Consider the following 19,494-nt stretch of genomic DNA (forward strand, 5'->3'; position numbering starts at 1 on the left):
CTGCAGCTCCTATTTTAGACCACAGGGTGGCGACAAACTCAATATTTATGCCAACGGCACTCACCCAGTGTTTCGAAAATGTAAATATCTCATTGAATGAAACGGGCAGAAATTAATTAATGGTACCACTGGTTAGACATTGGAAGAAAGGTTTAGTGGCCGAGGGATATTTTATTGTCATACATCGCGAAATAAATTATCTGCGTTTAACTCATCGGCAAGGAGCGGTGGGCAACCACCAACATGGATCTTATAATAACCCAAAGTTGTGCAGTGAATTTAAATTCATTATTCCTACACATTGCGTTATTTGTAAAGAAAAATCCTATGGTAAAGATAGATTCTGAAGCGAGCGTGAACACCCACAGGCACATGTGCCTGCTCACCCTTCCACCCCCTTCTCTCTCTCTCTCTCTTTCGCTCTCTCTCTCTAACACACAGACACACACTCACATCCTCTATCACACTGTCATCTTATCATCAGCGTGCAAATTAACACACATGCATCTCGACGCGCACCCATATTTCTGCATCTTGTATTTAACGCATCGGTAACCAGGAGCTGGTGGATCAAGATCCCAGTTTCTGTAATAGAGGAATAATGGCCTCTCCATCGGCTCCACCTAGCATTAGGTTGCGTGTTTTGCCTTTAGTTACGGTTTTTTAATTTTCAGGTTTATTCTGATCCTTGGTTTCTCGTTACCTCTGAGCACTGAGAGATCACCGAGACTCTGAGCTTACCTTCCTCCAGTGGAACATGTCCTATGTTCCCTTTCAAGGTAAGGAGAAAAAAAGCAGACATTTTATATTTTACCCTGTCTTTCACCCCCCCACCCCCTACCCATTCTCTGTCTCTTTCTGTCTCCCCCTCTCTGTATCTCTCTTAATGCCACCATCACATCCATTAGACATATCTAAAACGACCATCTCCGTCACGTGCGCACAGTAACCGTATAGCGCTTTAACCTGCAGACGTGAACGTGCCAACGCACGCGGATCCGAGCGCACGCTGCCTGCACAGACCCGTGCATGCGACAAATCAGTGCTGTCATATGGTATGCATGCGTGCCCGCATCCCAGTGCTGAGAACCGCCACTCAGATGGGATGACAAATAAATAAACAAGTCCTGTCAATATTCCCATTCAGTCCACCTGAAGATGTGATGGAGGTAATACGGGATTTCTAAGCCCCATCTTCGTCGTTCACCCTGAAGTTTGCTGCCCTCTCTTGTTCTCAGGCTCAAATTTTTCGCTATGATGTGATTCTGTGCATTCTGACCCTCAGTTCCGAAGGAAACGAGACCCGAATGTAGCAGGTCAGAATGCACGGACTGCTTTGTGCTGGCTGCGTGCAAAAACTTTGACCCGACGGAGATGAGTGAGTGTGAGTGGGTGAAGTGTGCTAATGTAAAGGCAGCCTCCTCTTGGCGTGCACTGCATGGAAGTGTGTGACCGAGGCTGCGTGAACAGGCACGATTCAGCCAACTACCTCAATCTAGATGATAGAAAGCCTTTAATTTCAGCCTGTGTGGGGGAGGGGGCTAATTAAAGGGGGAAAAAATAGCAAGTTCAGTAGATCTATGACTTTTTTTTTAATTTATGGGGGATCTGACATGGAGGGAGGTGTATTTCCACATATGGAGGGGACTGGGATGAGAGAGAGAGAGAGGCAATGCAGTGAGGGTGCGGGTTGATGAGAGCGTAGAGGTGTGTGCTACATGACTGTCAGGGAGTGAACGAGTCGGTTTTCAGATGTGCGCACGCTCACGCAGACCTTTCACCCTGAGTAGGACAATACTCGCGCTTTCAAAATGGTCCCGGATCTGCGGCCGCCTGCTCAGCTCCTTTCGCTCTGCTTTTCCCCTTGGCATGGAGCAGATAATGGCCAAAATGTCCTTTTGAGCAAGAAGAGCTATAGCAGTTGGTTACATAATGTTGGTGAGCGTGTGTGTGTATGTGTGTGTGCGTCCCTACTCCAGGAGTCATTGAAATTGTGAGCACAGTGTGTCACCTACATACCCTGCCAAAGAAGCCGTTTCATTTTACATTTATCCATATATATATATGGAAATATATAGAGAGAGAGAGCCATTTGCTAGCCCTGCCAAATAACACATGGCACACACGAACAGGCAGCTAGTAGGAGGCAGCAGCTGTAGCGGAGACGAGCCCTCCTCTCTTGGCTGATTAGTTTTGCTCCCTCATTCATTCCCTTTATACCTGCTTTTCGCTTACTGCCCCGCACTTTTCGCTCTGGTCCAGTGTGGGAGACCTCTTACATGCACGCAAGAACGCGTCTCCCTGGCTGTGTTCTCTCTACAATGACCGCGGAGGTCCGCAGCTCCTCCTTTAGCCACGCCAGGCCTGCTCCATCCACTAGTTGGATCCAGCAGCATCGCTCCCATATTGTTAAAGAGACAGCCAACCATGGATGCACTGCAGCACTCCTCTCTCTCGTTCCTTGCTGCTCCCATGTACCATAAGGGGCTGTCTTACACTCCTCCACTCCTCAGACGGTGCCAAGATCCATCAGCTGTTGGGCTATTGCTGTGCTGCATGCATAACGTTCGTCGAGCTGCTCCGATGCTTCAGAAAGAAATTCATCCTGTGCTGGAATGTAGCACATAAATGGTAAATGGGCAATATTTGTATTTAAATTGTGCTTTTGTGTTCATCTTGTGTCGCTCAGAGGGCCTGTTTTTTTTTACCATCGCGTGTCACCATACCAACCACCATCTGAAGCAACCGCTCTACCACCTGAACTCCAGCCCCTGGACTGCAAATGCATGTCTTCTTTTCTACTTTGCCTTTTTTTTTTGCTGGTGTATCGTATTAACGGCCCCCTTCAGTAGCGATGAGCACCCCTGAGTAGCGCCTGGCTCTAAATCACACACGCGGGCCTACGTTCTCTATCCAGCAGGTGCCTCACGGCTGGTGTTGAAACATCATTTGTGCTCTGATATTTTTGAAATCACAGACCCTTCTCGCCAGGTTGGGGACAGATTTTTGCATTTCTCCGTCGTCGTCGACGCCTCTAAATGTCAGATCAGAGCAGACTGTGATCTCAAGCACCTCCAAAGCCAACCCCACTGTTGCTGAGATACTGAGTAAAAGACCACTGATATAATAATTCTGAGTTACACACATATGTTGTGTGAGGAGTACTGTGGAGAGAGATGGAGAGAGGGAGGGAGAGGGGGAGGGAGGGAGAGGAGGGTGGCTGTGAATTGCTCTTGCCAGGGTTTCTTCACTATCAAAAAGGTCACATTGGCCTCTGTGATTCAGTTGGATCTCAGTTCAGGATGCTGTTCTCTGTCTGTGTGTGTTGCAGGATGCCGTCAGATTCCACAAATCCTCATGAATTATAAGTATGAATAAACCCTAGACAGTGTGAAGCGCTACCCTGCACATGCTTATTGGCCGTGTGAGAGTATTCCATTACTAGTAAGCCCGCCCCCCCCCTTAATATTGGCTGCATTGTAACAATGACAGTAATGAGTGAAAGATCTGCTGGGCCACTAAAAGTTTCAGTGAAATTCTTGTTTAAGTCAATATTTGGAGGGCAGTTAGCCATGATTTCGGAAAAATCTGATGGCCCAATCGCGACCTTTCCATTCTCTTCTGATCTGTGCTGCTGCGTGTAAGGATGAAGCAAACTAGTTTTTCACTCCTACTGTCGAGTGTTCTAAGCCTGAAATCATCATAAAAAATAAAATAAAAGCTGCTCTCATTACTTTTCGGACAAGCTTGGCTGCTCTTAGTGGGCCAGCACCTTCCCAACATCTGAACCCTGAACACTGACAGACTGCAGCTTTAAAATGAAGGTTCCTACGCGCGTCCGTACTAAACCCGTATGACGAGAAGACTAAACATCAATAAATGTACAGTCTAAACTATGAGGCCACTCCATGCAGACCTTCTGGATTAAACGTCCCTTATGGGGAACAGTCAGGGTCCCTCAATTCAGTCTCCCGCTTTTATTTTGATGATTGTGTTTAATAGAACATGTTTTAGATGAGGCGTGATTCATTCTGGGCCAGATGTCGAGAAAAGGTTTTCTCCTGTGAAATCACACTCGCGTCCAGAGCAGAAGAGCGCAGCGATCGCTACCACGCAGGCCTGCTCGTGTCAGCTGTTACACTGTTGCCTCTCGGCGAGTTTGAACCTTCCTGGGTTCCTTTTTATCCATTTGTGTGGGTTCTCTGTAGTAACCGACCACAAGTCAGGCAGAATGGAGACTCTAGACCGCCTGTAGGTACGCACACCGTGTGCGTGGATGGCTGCCTTCATACTGGACTGGGTGCTTGCCCAGTGTCCTACCATCCCACTATAGTAAGAGGTGTGCGCAGGTGTGTCAGAAAAAGGATAAGGTAAGATAAGAAATTCCATCCAAACATGGGCACATTCTCTAGATTTAATTATGAAGATAAGCAGTATTAGCCTGTTCGGTTTTGTTGTCATATTTCCATGTTGCAAACTGGTCAGTGTTCCTAAACCGGTGCTGGTTCAGTTACCACGGAAAAAGAGCAGCAGATCATATCAATGCGTTTCTTTACATCACTGCTCTTTCAAGCAGCCGACGGCGTTTTACAGCTGCCGAAACAAAAGGATTTGGTCGTGTTTGTGTTTGTGTGCGTTTGTCGCGTTTGTGTTTGTGTGCGTTTGTGACATATTCACATTCACGTTTTCGGCGTATGCGCGGTGCTGGTCGACCTCCTCTCCTGGGTCTTTGTAAAGCAGGTTCGCTCCACAGCTGCTGGTAATTTTAGCCTCCTTTTAAACAGGCCCACACATAATTCAAGTATTTTTCTGTTGTGTCAGGCAGCAGCCAGGCATGTTACAGCGCGGAGGAAAAGAAAAGGACAGAACAGCCGTCCGTGACCAAACAGATCGCTGCAGAAAACGGCCACATTTCGGTCGTTTTTTTCCTCGGGGTGCATTTATCTCATCGCTGCTCCTCTATTTTAACGCAGTTGTAAATGACATCAGATCTCTCTCCTGACACATCCTGACATTAATCATGGCTGAGAGGTTGCCCTGCAGGTACCCCTCACTTTGCCAATGCATCCTGAACCATTGGCCCTGCAGCCTGGCTTCAGCTAACAGGCAGCAAATAAACACATGCCACCTAAATGCTGGTTACAACATATAAAAGATTAATATTTTAAGGTGTTCACATGCTGAATGTGTTTTACTCCTTGTGTACTAAGTTCCATCATTCATAATGTGTCAGGAAGTGGTGAATCTTTGAATTTATGTGTAGATATTTCAGCGTTCTGGCAGTTCCACCCCCCACCCCCAATACTCCTTCATTCAAGATGCTAATAGAAGACCACACTTGACCTAAAACATATTAAGAACAGATTGGGTGACAGGACTCTCTATCTGACTAGTTCAATCAAACAATGGCTCCGTCAGATCTTATGTCATCACAGCCTGACACAACGGATTAAACACGCAGCGGCAAAGGAACCTGACGGGAGCTGATGTACGCAAAACAAATGGTAAAGAGACTTTATATTTATTAACACCAAATCGTAGCTTGAGTCTCTGTTGTTGTGATGCAAAAGAAATTAGACCTTCCTGGATGTGTGACTATTAACCACAAATTAAAGCGAATTGACTAATTTTCCTCATCTCTGCCAGCTGCATGCCTGCAGGGCGCTCGCTTCTCAGTCACTCGGCACGTAGAAAGATGGGGACACTCAACATCGGGCGTATTCATAGAACTCTGCAGCTAATTCCCATGCGGCCCAGGTGGACCCTGCTGGGGTTTGGTTACCTTGCTGCTGATCGTTGTTGAGGGGCCCGGGAAGCATCTGTCTTTTCCATAACCCACTGCGACATTTTCCAGCCACCGTGTTGCTTATTCAAAGTAATGAACTTTCTAGAGAAAATGTGACCTAATGATAAGGAGCAGCAATGGTTGATTCTGTTTGTAGATGCAGCAGTTTAAGGAACGCTGACAATGACATCATTTTGGAGGTTCTGACATCATCAGCGAGGGGCAAAAACACTCATACATACATACTTTAGGAGGATCGCTCGTGTCTCACCTGTATCTATATGTTGCCTGTTGTTAAATAGAAACAAATCCAACAGAATGAGCTCAGTTATTTCCTGATGCTGGTTTCAGTTACTCCCCATTGTCTTAATTGTATCCTCATTTTTGTTAAACGGTGTTCCACTTCATATGCATATCCAATAATAAGTCACATTAAATGTAGGACAAATTGGGGTGCAGGCTGGTCCATTTCACTACCGTCCACCTGTTTTTTAGGAGAATGTGGACCACTGGCTCCTGTTCTGCTGCGACCAGAACTGTCCTTTACGGTTAGATCTGACATGTGATGGTACAGCATACACAGTGGTGGGTTAGGGTTCAGGTTCGGGCATTTTTCTTGTTTCTGAGCCAAAAGTAACTGATCACTTTGGCGCTACAGTTGCTGTTTTTAGGCTGATTTGGTTTCTGTTCCTTATTTCCTCTATAGGCGACAGAGCATTGCCCATGCAGACCAAATCTTGTAAACCTTTGAGAGTCTGTTCTGTCCTGGCCTGATGACACACAGGTCCAAAAGGCAAATATTTGAAACATGGTTGGAAGTTGTGCCTTTTCATCAAGGGGTGTGAACTTGTTGGCATCTATTTTGCCCAACAACCTTTAATTTTTAACCTTTTTATTGAGTATGAGTGATTGAGCATAGGCTCTAGCTCAAGTCCAGTTGCTCCGGTGAAACAGTGCTAACTTCTTTGATTGGCTCTCGGACCCTTGCACTACCTGTCGAAGAGTCCTAGAGCAAGATGCTGACGCCCAAAGCTGTGTCTTTGATGCAGTGGTGGTCTGCACTGCAGGTCTGATGTGATTGCCCCAACTTTATTGACATTAACATAGTACGTTTACATCACAGTGTTGCTCAAAATCCTACCAATGATATATTTTCACCAAGCCAAGAAGGTAGGATGAGTATACGGTGGCCGTGGGAGAGGAGATGGGGTGGAGGCATCAATGAAAGAGTCAGGACGGGGGAGTTGTTGCTGATGGTGCCCTGTCAGCACTCCTGCTCTCCATGTTTGCACAGTCCAACTGAAGTCCTGCTGAGTCCAGCTTCTTGTGCCGGCTGTGTAAAGCTGGGATCTTATTTGCCGCAAGTTCCGGTGCCAGCAGATCTACTGCAGCAGCACCAGGAGGCTTGTGTGTGTGTGGGGGTAACCTTCCTGCTGCAGGGCTGCCAGGCAGAAAGGTCAAGGAGGAAGGACACAATAGCAAATACATAAGTCATTGTTTGTTATCCACAAGACACAAAGTTACTGTAAAGATGTGAGTGAGTGAGTGAGTGAGTGAGTGAGTGAGTGAGTGAGTGAGTGAGTGAGTGAGTGAGTGAGTGAGTGAGTGATGCAGGAGCAGGTGAAGCTATTGAGTGATGTAGATAAATACACCCACACAGAGATGGATACCAGTTGTGGGGGAACTGCAGAGGGTATTTAGGAATATCACCACTGCCCCATGAATGTCATCATGATATTGGGGGGAAAATTGTACAAACGATCCTTTACCCCAATGAACTATGATCTGTGCCCCCGAAGCCTCAGCCTATAGCAATGTAGCTAAGATGATGCTAAAGTTTAGATGACCCTGTTGTAACTTTGAGCATTGGTTTAGCCAGAAAAAGGACTGTGGGTATAAAATGACTGACTTTTTCTGGGTGAGAAATTTTAAAGCTAACACAAGGAGCAGAGAGGACAGTCCCATACAGGACAGGGAGCTGGTTCTACAGCAGTGAGGCCCGATAGCTAAAATCTTGGCCACCCATCTTAATTCTGAAGGGTCTAGGAAACACAAGTAGGTCCGAGTACAGAACTCTGTGGAATTCCATGATCAACCCTATGGTATGAAGAGGAACCATCTTGAACATGGTCCAAAAGGAATCAATCTGATATATTTTATCTGAACCAGAATATTGCTCTGCAGGTGGTTGAATAATCGGCTAACCAGAGCTTTCTCAAGCATTTTGAAGGTGAAGGGAAGGTTGGATATATCCCTATAATTTGCTAACCTGTGGCACAGCTCCAGTGCGGAGGTGCTCACTCAATGAGCCATGCCTCCACAGCCATGAATATACACTTCTTACACCTATCGCTGTCAGTAAGGATGCTGAGGAATAAATAATCATAGCAGAGTGTGACTGAGAAGCCATGCTAATGCCAGTGTTAACCAATGCTAATGTTATGTGATTGGTAAAAGTGATGACATGATTAACCAATGAAAGCAATACAAATGCCATTGTTGCTTAAATGTAGGCAAGTCAAATCAAATAAAATCAAAATCAAAATCAAATCAATTTTTATTTATATAGCGTCTTATACAATCAAAATTGTTTCGAGGCGCTTTCCAGAATCCCAGGGCCTAACCCCAGACAGGCAACAGGGGCAAGGAAAAACTCCCCTTTAACAGGAAGAAACCTTGAGCAGGACCAGGCTCATGTAGGGGGACCCTCCTGCTGATGGGGGGAGGGTAGAGAGAGAGGAGAGGAGAGGAGAGGAGAGGAGAGGAGAGGAGAGGAGAGGAGAGGAGAGGAGGGGAGAGGGAGAGGAGAGGAGAGGAGAGGAGAGGAGAGGAGAGGAGAGGAGAGGAGAGGAGAGGAGAGGAGAGAAGAGGAAGAAGGAGAAGGAGAGGAGAGGGAGAGGAAAGGAGAAGGAGGGGGAGGAGAAGGAGAGGGAGGGGGAGAGGAGAGGCACAGAGCACAGAAACACACACAAAAAAACACTATACAACGGGTCAGCGGGGCTGGAGGTCATCATGCAAGTCAAGAACCAAAAGTAGCCAAATACCACTTATTAGATGTAGACACCCCACAACAAAGTCTACAAACAGGAAGGAAGCTACTTCTGGGCATGGGTTTCTCAGAACGTGCCACATTAATATATTTACTTCAGTCCTCATTGTAACGGCAGGGTTGCTGGTTCAAATGCCGGTTTGGTTCATGTTTTGCCCACTGCTCCTGAGCCTGGCTTGTCCAAATGCAAATATTTTGGATTCTTCTTCTTTCTAGGATGTTTTTTTCTCTCTATTTCTTCCATCAGCTGATTGTCAGATGCTGCTGAGGCTCTTAAAGTGAGTTAAGAGTGCAAAGTTTTAAGTTGGAGAACCTCAGTTAATACGGCAATGACACAATTCCTATCTTTGGATTCAGGACGAAGGGCTATAATTGTTCATCATCTTAGGGACAGCGTGACGTACAAGGCTTTGACTCAGCACGGTGACAGCTTAAGACACACAAGCAGACAAGGATCAGCTACACTGACACATTTACAAGTTACTGAGGTCTACATTTAGTTTTAATACATTTACATATCTATCTGTCTATCTGTCTGTCAGGTGAAGTAAATAACACTAACATTTCCTTCGGGAACCTGGGAAAAATTAGGTAACAAATGTTTTGTCCAATTTGGTCTCAAATCTGATGTGTTAGAAGCGGGAAAAAGACCAGCTGAGGTTTAACAGGAGACTGCTCCCCGATGCAAAGGAAAAATGGTGAAGGAACAAACAGTATTTCCTTTTGAATGATCTATGCCTATTCTCTCCTACCTGTCCTCCCACCTTCTCTTCCTCCCTGGCCCAGTCAACAGGAGGATCCTCCCCCATATGAGTCCGGTGCTGCTCAGGGTTTCTTCCTGTTACAGAGGAGTTTTTCCTTTCCACTGTTGCTTGTTGGGATTCTGGAATTAATTGTAACGCTCTATGGATCAAGACTTCAGATGAAGTTCTTGACTTGGTCTCCAATTTCACCAGGTTTGAATCCAGTTGCACATCTGTGGGCTTTGCTCATTTTAATGCTGCTGTGTGTCATCCTATGCATCCCTGGAAAACCCTGTTTCTCCTCCACAACGTTATCACATCCAAATATGATCACTTCCTTTGTATCAGCAACCAAACAGGGAAGAATAACGGATCCAAACCTTAACATCAAAGCTCATTGGCTGCTGTCAAATTCCAACCATGTGGATCATGTGACCCACTCTGTCCTTGTTTCACTTTTGAACAAAGTGCTGCTAAAACTTTTAAATGTCTCATTTTTCTCTTCTGATTTGCTCCTGGTAAATGCTGGATTTCAATTTTTAAAAAAAATAAAATAATATGACCGTTTCTCAAAATGAGGTTTTTCAATGGCCCCCAATGACACAATAGCTTTAAATCTGGCTGATTTCAGAGTTTAGTGTCAACATCATAACGATACGATCACAGATAGATAAAATGCAAGAGACATTTGCAGCACGACGTGCCCTGAGGGCGATGAGTAGTCAGTCACCTGCCAGAAGCAGAAGAGGCAACCCATTAAACAGAGGCCACCCAGGACACATGACAATGGCACAAAATGCTGATTAACATTTCAAAGGCTGCACTCAAGCCAGGCAGAATTAAAAGAGAACTTTAAACAAACAATAAATGGGTAAGCCTGCTGCGTCACTGCTGCGTAGTTCTTTAAAACCTCCACAAAAGTCTCACAGGTCATTTTGACGCAAACATCTCTTTTCGTTCCAACTTCCTGCCTTCTCTTTCTAAAACTTGAGCTAAACCAATCAACCAGAGTTAGGGTTAGGGAGGTGTGGGAGATGTTTTAACTGTGGCAACTAACATTGTAACATCTCTCTGAGATCATCTAGGTGGTGACTGAAATATTGTACAGAAAATCATTTTATATGAATATGTTTTTAACTTTTTAACATGTCCTCTTAGAAAAGTCCTATCTCAAATGCGACCGTATGGAATAACTGCTATAAAGGGCATTGTTGAAAGAGAGTTCTTCACCATCAGCAGCCAAATATCTGTGACCATTTCCCAGGATTGTGTTGCAGAGGTTGGATTAGTGTGGACATGCTCAGCACCAACTGGAGAGACAGAACCAGTGACAGTGAGAGGTACAAGTTAGTATTTCATGGATAGCTGGGTTGCTATGGGAACAAGATGTGGGCTCCCTATTCCTCAAAATGTGTTCTCCTTCTTTCCTTCATTCCTTCCCTCCTTTTACTCTCTCCGTCTCATCACTTAATTTCCATTTCTGCTGCTTTACAGCATTTAGAGCGTCTATCTCCTTTTCTCTTTCGCTGATCGCATCCCACCATGTCATCCCTCTATCTCTCGCTCCCTCTCTCTCTTTCCTGCTGCTGTCATACCCGCCTACCCATCTCCTCTCTTTCTGTTCTTTCCCTTCTTCTCCAAAGCCTCTGTGTTCCTCTCCTGTGTACCCATCCAGCCATCCTTTCCTGTCTCTGATCCCTCTGTCTCTATAACATTCACTTTTATTCTATTCTTTTCTCGGTTGTCATGGCAATAGGCTGGGGGCGTGAGAGAGCAAGTGTGAGCAAGCAAGCGGGAGTGGGTGTTTCGGAAGTGACATCTCTTGGGCTCTAACCTTGTTTCCTGTGTGGTGGAGTGGGGGCGGATTCAAGGCGCTAGCAGCGCAGCAACAGTGACACCATGTGGACTCTTTGGGTGAGCAATGGGGAACCTGGGACGCGCCATGTGAGGGCTGGGTGATTGATCTTATAGGTGAGAATACTATTTCCATCTCTGCCTCACACACAGACACACACATTTACAACCTTGCACACTTACACACATTTTGAACCCACAATCCCCCTTTCCCTGTCCATCGTCCCACCTGGGGGGTGGAAACAACACCTGCTTCATGTGCACATATCATGTAAGGTACTGATCCATGAAACATTCACGCAATTATCACGTGATTGCTTTAAATACATCTTGTTTTAAGTGAAAGTTATTTTGATCAAGAAGTTCAACGCCTTATCCCGGGCGGCCTTTGATCGTTCCCAGTTACCTTCTGAAGATTGGTGGACCCGGCAAAAATTGGCACGGCCCAGCAGAAATGGTTGTTTTTAGGATTCTAAATAAATATAGAAATAAATATTTGCTCGATTACTCCGCACCTGGGACACTTGGACTTGTAGCAGAAGTTGAAGAGAGAGCTGTCACCATGAATGCTTGACAACTCAGACAAGACGAGACGGAGCAAAGGGATTAAAGGCTTTTAAAAACTACGATCTTCACATCTAGTCTAAAATATACTTAGAGAAAATGAGGATGTGGGTTGAATGTGTGGCAGGAGAGACATTCTGACCTATACTGTATTACAGTAATCAAACTGGGAAATAAAAGAAGAAGATGTCAATTGATCTTCAGATGGCAGAGGGAGGCTCTTGAGTTGGATCTTATCAAACACAACGTCTACACTTGAAACAGAAAATTGTACAAAGTTGGCACTTTAGATGCCCACACAGTCAGGACTGCAGTCTGCTGTATGGTCCAACCAAACCAACCCGATCTGTTGGATCTTGACATCAACAGATCACATCAAATCATTGAAACCCTTCAGCAGAACCACCGGCGGTGTGTTCAGAAACCAGATTGGAATCTATTTTTAAATTGACTATATGTTTGCAACAATGGCTATTTGGAAACAGGATTAACAACAGATCAAACCGAAGGGACAAGATGAGACTTTTTTAAAGAAGGGGCACATTTGAAGAAGGCTGGAACAGACCCTGGACGGGGGCAGTTATTATCAGCAGTTACCCCTGGCACATGACGACAACACCCAGTGATTTAAATGTTATACAGTGTAAAAAAGTGGAGTACCTTTCACGTTTACTTGTGGCCATGTTCATGTTAACATTATGCTTTGGAGGCTGCGTTAAGCGTGGTGTGAAGGATCTGGTATACATCAGGATAAGGACTGTGAGGCTGTTAATTCCTTTGCACTAGCCTAGCCAAAGCTAACATGCATCAAGAATAAAAATCTCTCCTTAGCAGTAGGAGGTGTCACCAAATTTGACTGATATGCTCATTCAGCAGGGCCTTCTGAACTTCTTTCTGGCACTCGAATCCCCTGAGACAGCACTGACACCAGCCCACTGAACTGCAGCTACATTATAGCGCTCTGACTCACAGCTGCTGGGTGCAGTCATGCACTTATTCCCAATGTTAAATCATATCTGGACAGATTTATTCGCTGTTCTGTTTCCTTATTTCACAGTCGTCTTTTAAAAGCAGTGAGCGATACTGGTGCAGCAGAGGTCACAGTCATGAAGAAGACATTGAGAAGCTTTCCTGAAGGCACTATGGTTCACCATATTTGCCTCAGTGCATTATCTGACAAGCTTTATTTTTAACCTTATTGCAAAGCTCAGCGATGTGTAATATTCAACCCGAGGCTCATCAGGTTAGCTAAAGCAACAACATTGTCTAATACTGATCAGACATCTACCTGCAGGACTCTCCTTATTGTAAGCTGCAAAAATCAGTCGTGAACAGAGCGATGGAGAAGGCAGACGAGGGGTCAAAAAAATATGTTTTAGTAAGAAGGACCAAAAAAAACCTGCCATCTTTCTCCAGTTTATGCAAAAGGTCAGACCACAGAGCTGGTCTGCTCATTGAGATTCTGTCCAGAGCTGAGGCCATTTGAAGAGATGTAGATGAAGGCCTCAGGTTGTGCAGGCTCCATATGCTGCCCCCCAGTGACTGTCTCATCCTCATGGCTTTACACTACATTTCTAAAGCCAAGTCAAAGAGCTCATCTGTATTAGAAGCAAGGGGGAATATACACTTTAATAGTCGCAGTATGTTACATTCCTGCAATAGGAAGGTCTGACCCATCCACCAGAAGAACGTTGTGTAAAAATATTATTATTATTGTTGCTATCACGGCTACTCCAAAGTATTTTATTATTATTGTTGGGAATAACTCTTTACAATTGAGCCCAACTGGTACTGCATAAATATAAATAGATACACAGCTGCATAAAGTACCCAACAAATAGGAGTAGTCAAAAAAATCTCAATAAACCTGCAGGTCCAGCAAATGTGCAAACTGGAACTTATCTAAGTAAGTAAACTGTGCAGAATTGTCCCTATAAATTATTAATTAGGTCTAGTTCTCCACTGCCCCACCACCTCCTCCAGGGAGACCATCTGACAGCCAGCAGCAGGCCCAGCTTTCCTGAGCAGTTTATTCAGTCTGCTGGCACTTTGATGGCTGAGCCCAGCACACCGTAGAAGCTGGTTCTCTTCACAACTGTAGAACATCTGGAGCATCTGTTTGCATAGACTGAGGGACCTGAACCTCTTGTGGAAGTAGAGCCAGCTCAGGGCCTTCTTGTACACAGCCTCTTTGCTTGTGGACCACTCTAGCATGTAGGTCTGGACAATTTCCACATCAGCCCCACAGTCCACATCAGGTGACAGGAGGAATCCACCACCATCTCCTTCATCTTCATTACGTTTAGGTGGAGATGGTTCTCACCACACCGTAGCACAGGTCTCTCCACTAGGAGCCTGTATTCATCCTCCTGACTGTTCTCCACACACCCATATGTGGTCGGGTCATCTGAGAACTTGTGCAGGTGTCTCAACTAAGTGCTGGTTTGGGGGCGGCTGGTGTTGCAGCTTCGACGTTCAAACACGTGCTCCCCAGCTTCAGCAGTCTGGGCCAGATGGTGCTAAAGGCGCTGAAATAACGGACAGCTTCCTGCTGTGCTGTTGATGAGTGGCTTGGACAGAGGAGCGCTGCCACATGTCATCTCCTTTCCTGCAAAATGAGCCAGCGATGCAGTAACATTTAGATGAGATGTCACGTGACATGGGGGGGGGGGGGGGGTAATGCACTGAGGGGTCTGGAGTCAACTGTGTGAAAAGACAAAACAAAGAAGACGAAACAAAGAAAAACTCAACATAATAGCAACAGTTACATCAAAAAGAGCTCTGTGTCTCAGTGGCAGCACATTTATAAGACTTTAGATGACTGACGTGTTCAAGAGATCACAATATAAGACGCTCGGTAGGTAAGATTTCATCAGAAGGAGAATTATTCAATGCAAAAGAGAACTTTGGAAAGAAATGATCACAAAGCAAAATGTCAGGAATTTCCATGTTTAAAGGGAAAACTCTTTGAATGTGTGAGCTGAGAAGGTAATTCAGCAGCAGACTTTTTAAGAAAATACACATTTTCCGCTTTCCTTTAATTCTGTGTTCACGTTTTATGCTGAGGGTTCACCTCCAGCTCTCAGGTTCCCTTCAGGTTGTCACAGCCCCTTTTTAGCTCCCAGCAGTTTCACGAGGACACCATGAGACTGGCTGATGCACAGCTGGACTGGTCCTAGAGAGGAGGGGTCCTGCAGGGGCCCTGTTGGGGCCCTGTAATATTGCCTCAGGCTACTGCTGCCCGACCATTATAATACCATTTTGGACATAATTAGAATTACATGTCTTTTTCAATCCTTCACAGAAAATGATCTTGAATATTGTGATACTTTTTTATGAATTATCTATTATTCTTCTGTGGCCCGCTGCTTATTTCTGGATTTGATTGCATTTTCTATTATTGCTCAGAGCTTATTATTGTGAAAGATACATATTGGGATAATGTCTGTTATGATTTTCTTTGTTATTGATTTTCCTGTGTTTTCTCCTATTATTATCTTTAAATAAAAATGCAATTCAGGACACTTTCTCGTCAGAATAGGGGAATTTGTTCTGGACTCATGGAGCAGCAGCCATAACTATACACCAAAATAGTAAATTTAAAAAATATCCATGAAATATTGTACTCTCTAGCAGAGAAGGTAAACAGACACCACACATAATTGTATTCAACACTTCCCATGATGCAACCCATTAAAAATCCTATTGTGCACTTTAATTATTATTAGCTACTCTGTCATAATCCTGCCCATTACCATTGAAAATACGATGTTGTGACTTTGTTTTTACCATCTTGACAATGATGCAAAGCCCTTTCAGCGATGTTCCTAACTTACAGTACCTGCTCTTCCCTCCTCTGCTACTTCTCCTCCTCTGTCCCTGAACCTCATTCTTCTCTCCAACCAGATGCAAGGTGTGCTATTCCTTCCTCCTATCATCATCACCACCATCACCGCTCCCAGCTGCACTCCGTCCAAGCTACCTCTTTCGCATGTAAACATCCCTCCGTCAACTCTTCCATCTATGACCGTTCCTCCTGCGACCGTCCCGCCGACAACTGGTCCTTTCACAAGCCTCCGATCCACGACCGCTCCTCCCATGACCGTCTCGAGCACTGGAACCCTAATCTTCGTGTGAACTCTGAAAATCCAAGCTTCATGTTGGACCAGGAGGAGGTATTGTACTCCACACAGCACAGCAGGATACATGAAAGCTGATGCTGATTCAGTAAATGAATTTGATAAAAATGCTGTTTTTTTATACACAGAAAAAGAGTTTTAAAAGGACTTTTATAGGAGCAAAGGCTTCCTTCTCCTGCACCAAAATAGGATAAGGTTTCTTTACTAGGTCTGCAACATGATGTTTTGGCTAAAATTTGAGCAGAACTTTTGGTGTATTGAAAAATAGTTCACTGTCCAGGTTGAAGCACTGCCAGATTCCATCTGTTTCGTTCTCATCCTTCCTGATGAGTGGTGTTGTAAAGAAGACTGGATCCCTCCTCTGTGCCCTGAAATATCAGTGCATAGCTCTCGTAACAAGGCCAAAGAAAACGTTACCTTTGACAGTAAAATGCGATAATTCTGGAATAGTTCCTTATGTTGAGGTCTTCCTCTTTATGACTCCTTACTCATCCAATGTCCCCTACTGCTGACATGTTTGTCCCTTTCCTCCTGGAGCTGTGTTTGTACATGTTGCATGATATTCTTCTTGGTCCTGTGCTGCCTTGGATCTTGTTTGCGTCACCAAATCTTGGATTCCTTTCAGGTTCATTTAGGTCAGCAGGTTTACCTAGCTCCAGCACTCTGATTACAGTCTTGACATGCCAAACTTTGCCAGTGGTCTTGTCTGAAACCTAGACAATGTTTTGGATGTTTCTGCTGGCTTCCCTCCACATCTCTTGAAGATGATTGCGTCCAAAAGCAGAGCTGGCTTCTGCTATATTCCAAGGCAGCTAGTCAGGGATATCTGTCCTCTAGTGTAGCCTCTACAATCTGCCACCCCCACCCTCCATCACCACCTCCTTTTTCAATACCTATTGTCTAATTTCAGTGACATTGACATGAGAGAATCTCTTATTCAGAACAGATGATAAGCCAACATTACATGTCATTGATTAACTAAAGATAAAGCTAAAAAAGATGTATCCCCTCCTTATATCTATATATGTATTTACATATATATATATATATAGCTGTTGCTGCCACTGTGTATGTAGAGGTGATGTGATTGTTTATGACCCTGAAGGCTTTCAGGTAGGTGTAATGTGGGCGTTGGATGGATTCATTATGTAATAAATGTAAGTATTTTGTTTCCAGTCTGGGTTAATGTGGATAAAAGACTGATTCACAACTCAAAGTGAAGGCAGCCATTTGTCTCCACTGAAATCCATGGCAACAGCTGAGATTCTGGACTGAGAGATTGTCACGTTAACCCTACTGAAAATCACTGCTGTTCCTTCCATTGCTATCCAGAGAGAGGACCTCTGGTGTGAGTTTTGCTCCTCCTCCACATTCCACACTTGTATTTTTGGTCATGTCGATTTATACAGGGTTTGTTTGGTTTTTTAAAAAAGGGGAGAGCAACAATAATACTCTCTTTACAGATACTTATCCAGTGGGCTGAGTGAAATCTTGCCTAAAAAGCCAGTAATTCACAACTATAATCCTGCCCCTAAAGGTTTTTTTTCCCCCTGAGCACATGTGACATATATAAGAGCCTGAGCATGCTGTGGAAATGTTCCTGCATCAACCTCCACCATTGTGGGGGTTCTGGGGTGTGAGGAGGCATTATTGGAGGGCAGCACAGACATATTTACCTGCTAGCTAGAGAAACTATGACTGCAGTTGGGAACCAAGATGACAGCCAAATGCGCAGACGTCACGCTGATGCAATGGGCCTTGGAATCCTTCTGAGGCATGACAATTCCTGGCCTCACAGGGTTGGAGACTTCCAGCAGTTCTTGAAAGACAAAGTCATAAATGCCATTGAATGTCATGCCCATGTCTCAGACACTGTGTTCTTGCATCCATCACTGCATGTTAGCAATCAGGCCTTGGATGAGCCTGCAATGTTAAGATTTTACCCTTACTTTTGAGTATGAATCTGAATTCAGCCCTTAACAGGTTTATGATTTTGGTTTACAACATTCAACCTTGTGTTATTTTGTTCTCAATTACACAATATAGTGAATGACGATTTTCCAGTGAAATATTTCACTCATTGGGATTAATGTGCGTTTCCATTGTTTTGAGCAGTGTATAATATATTTAATTATTGTCAATGCCATTAAAACTTCATAGTTGGATCTGAAGACATCAGAAATCAGACATGCATGTGTGTAATATTCACAGATGTTGATGTTGCCATGTGACGCCAACTCCTACATCATCCTTTTATGTAACACATACAGCAGTGTTGGTTTTGAAAGGACAAACGTCCTGAAGGGGGACACTGACAAAGCTGCTATCATATCTGTCATTTATGTAAGTCAACATTTTTCAAAACCCGGGATGTAGAGATTCCTGGCACGGGTACTTTTCCACATACCTGCATCTGCTCCACTTCATCTGCCGCCGGCTGCCATTTGCATAAAATAAGGTGACCACCTTCACCTGTGCCCCTCAGCCCACTTACACTGTCTAAACACTTTGCTAGTTCCTTCATCACAACATGCCGGACTTTGCAGAATTTGAATGACTTTTCTGTTGCTAACTCTTCCTGTCTTGGACCTCCCTGAAAGATACTTACTCTGGAAATCCTTCAGCCTTTCGGACTTGGAGCTCTTTCTCTGCCTGCCATCTGTTTCATGAAGACACCCAAGCCTGACACTCCTTCCAAGTTTTCTCTGATGAACTCTGTTGGGTATTTGGCACCAGGCCCCTGGGTGCCAAAGCCAGATATAAGATGTTGGACCTGAATTGGAAAGTTTAGTCCATTGCAACACCATAGCACACAAGACTGGTTTCAGTTAGGTCTCTATGCATCTCTGTGGGTAGCTGAGTGCATAAATGTTCATTGTTGGCTTATTAATCATAAACCTATCTGAAAGCAATCACTGAGTAAAGGTCTAAAGTCATTTACAGAGTCACCTGCACAGCCCAGCCCATCTGTAGCAATCCAACACCTGAACCTGAAAACTTAAATCCATGTATTTGGGACTCACGCTCCTGTCACTGGAGGAGGGGCAACTGATTGGTACAGGCAGGCCAAGCGAAAGGGGGCTTTGAGGGTTGCTGAGCCAAAAAGTCAACTGTGGGAGGAGTTTGGTTAGGTCATTGGGAATGACTTCTGGATAATGTCCACTAAATTCTAGTCCACAATGGAGGAGGGGGGAGTGGTGCACCATCAGTACTGCGTATGCGAAGACATTGCTGACCTCAAATAGGGACTAGGTTCATGGAAGACCTCCTCAATCCCACCTACATATCTTCCAAAGTGGAGGCAGAGTCTGGGGACTCTGAGACGCTGGATGTCTGAGACATTACATGCACATCCGGAGC

General features: G+C 44.7%; 1 protein-coding gene and 1 long non-coding RNA gene across 10 annotated transcripts in view; one reads left to right on the top strand and one right to left on the bottom strand.

Annotated features, from left to right (window-relative positions):
• Positions 1-434: 434 nt before the first annotated feature.
• syngap1b (synaptic Ras GTPase activating protein 1b) overlaps positions 435-19,494 on the top strand; it is a 63,723-nt gene continuing 44,663 nt past the window's right edge. For 7 of the 9 annotated variants that reach the window (XM_029838853.1, XM_029838856.1, XM_029838860.1 and 4 more), the window contains exons 1-2: positions 435-779; positions 15,902-16,170. In XM_029838853.1, the coding sequence (XP_029694713.1) occupies positions 758-779; positions 15,902-16,170 (291 nt within the window). In that variant the 5' untranslated portion in view covers positions 435-757. Of the gene's footprint in view, positions 780-11,333; positions 11,549-15,901; positions 16,171-19,494 lie in introns of all 9 variants that reach the window. The other 2 variants (XM_029838858.1, XM_029838859.1) reach the window with 2 other exon arrangements.
• On the bottom strand, positions 16,191-18,990 carry LOC115250408 (uncharacterized). Its single transcript, XR_003888959.1, has 3 exons — positions 18,743-18,990; positions 17,811-17,953; positions 16,191-16,502 (listed from the first exon to the last, which is right to left on the bottom strand). It is a non-coding gene; the product is annotated as an uncharacterized lncRNA (long non-coding RNA).

Source organism: Takifugu rubripes, chromosome 7, assembly GCF_901000725.2.
Source record: "Takifugu rubripes chromosome 7, fTakRub1.2, whole genome shotgun sequence".
Classification (NCBI taxonomy): domain Eukaryota; kingdom Metazoa; phylum Chordata; class Actinopteri; order Tetraodontiformes; family Tetraodontidae; genus Takifugu; species Takifugu rubripes.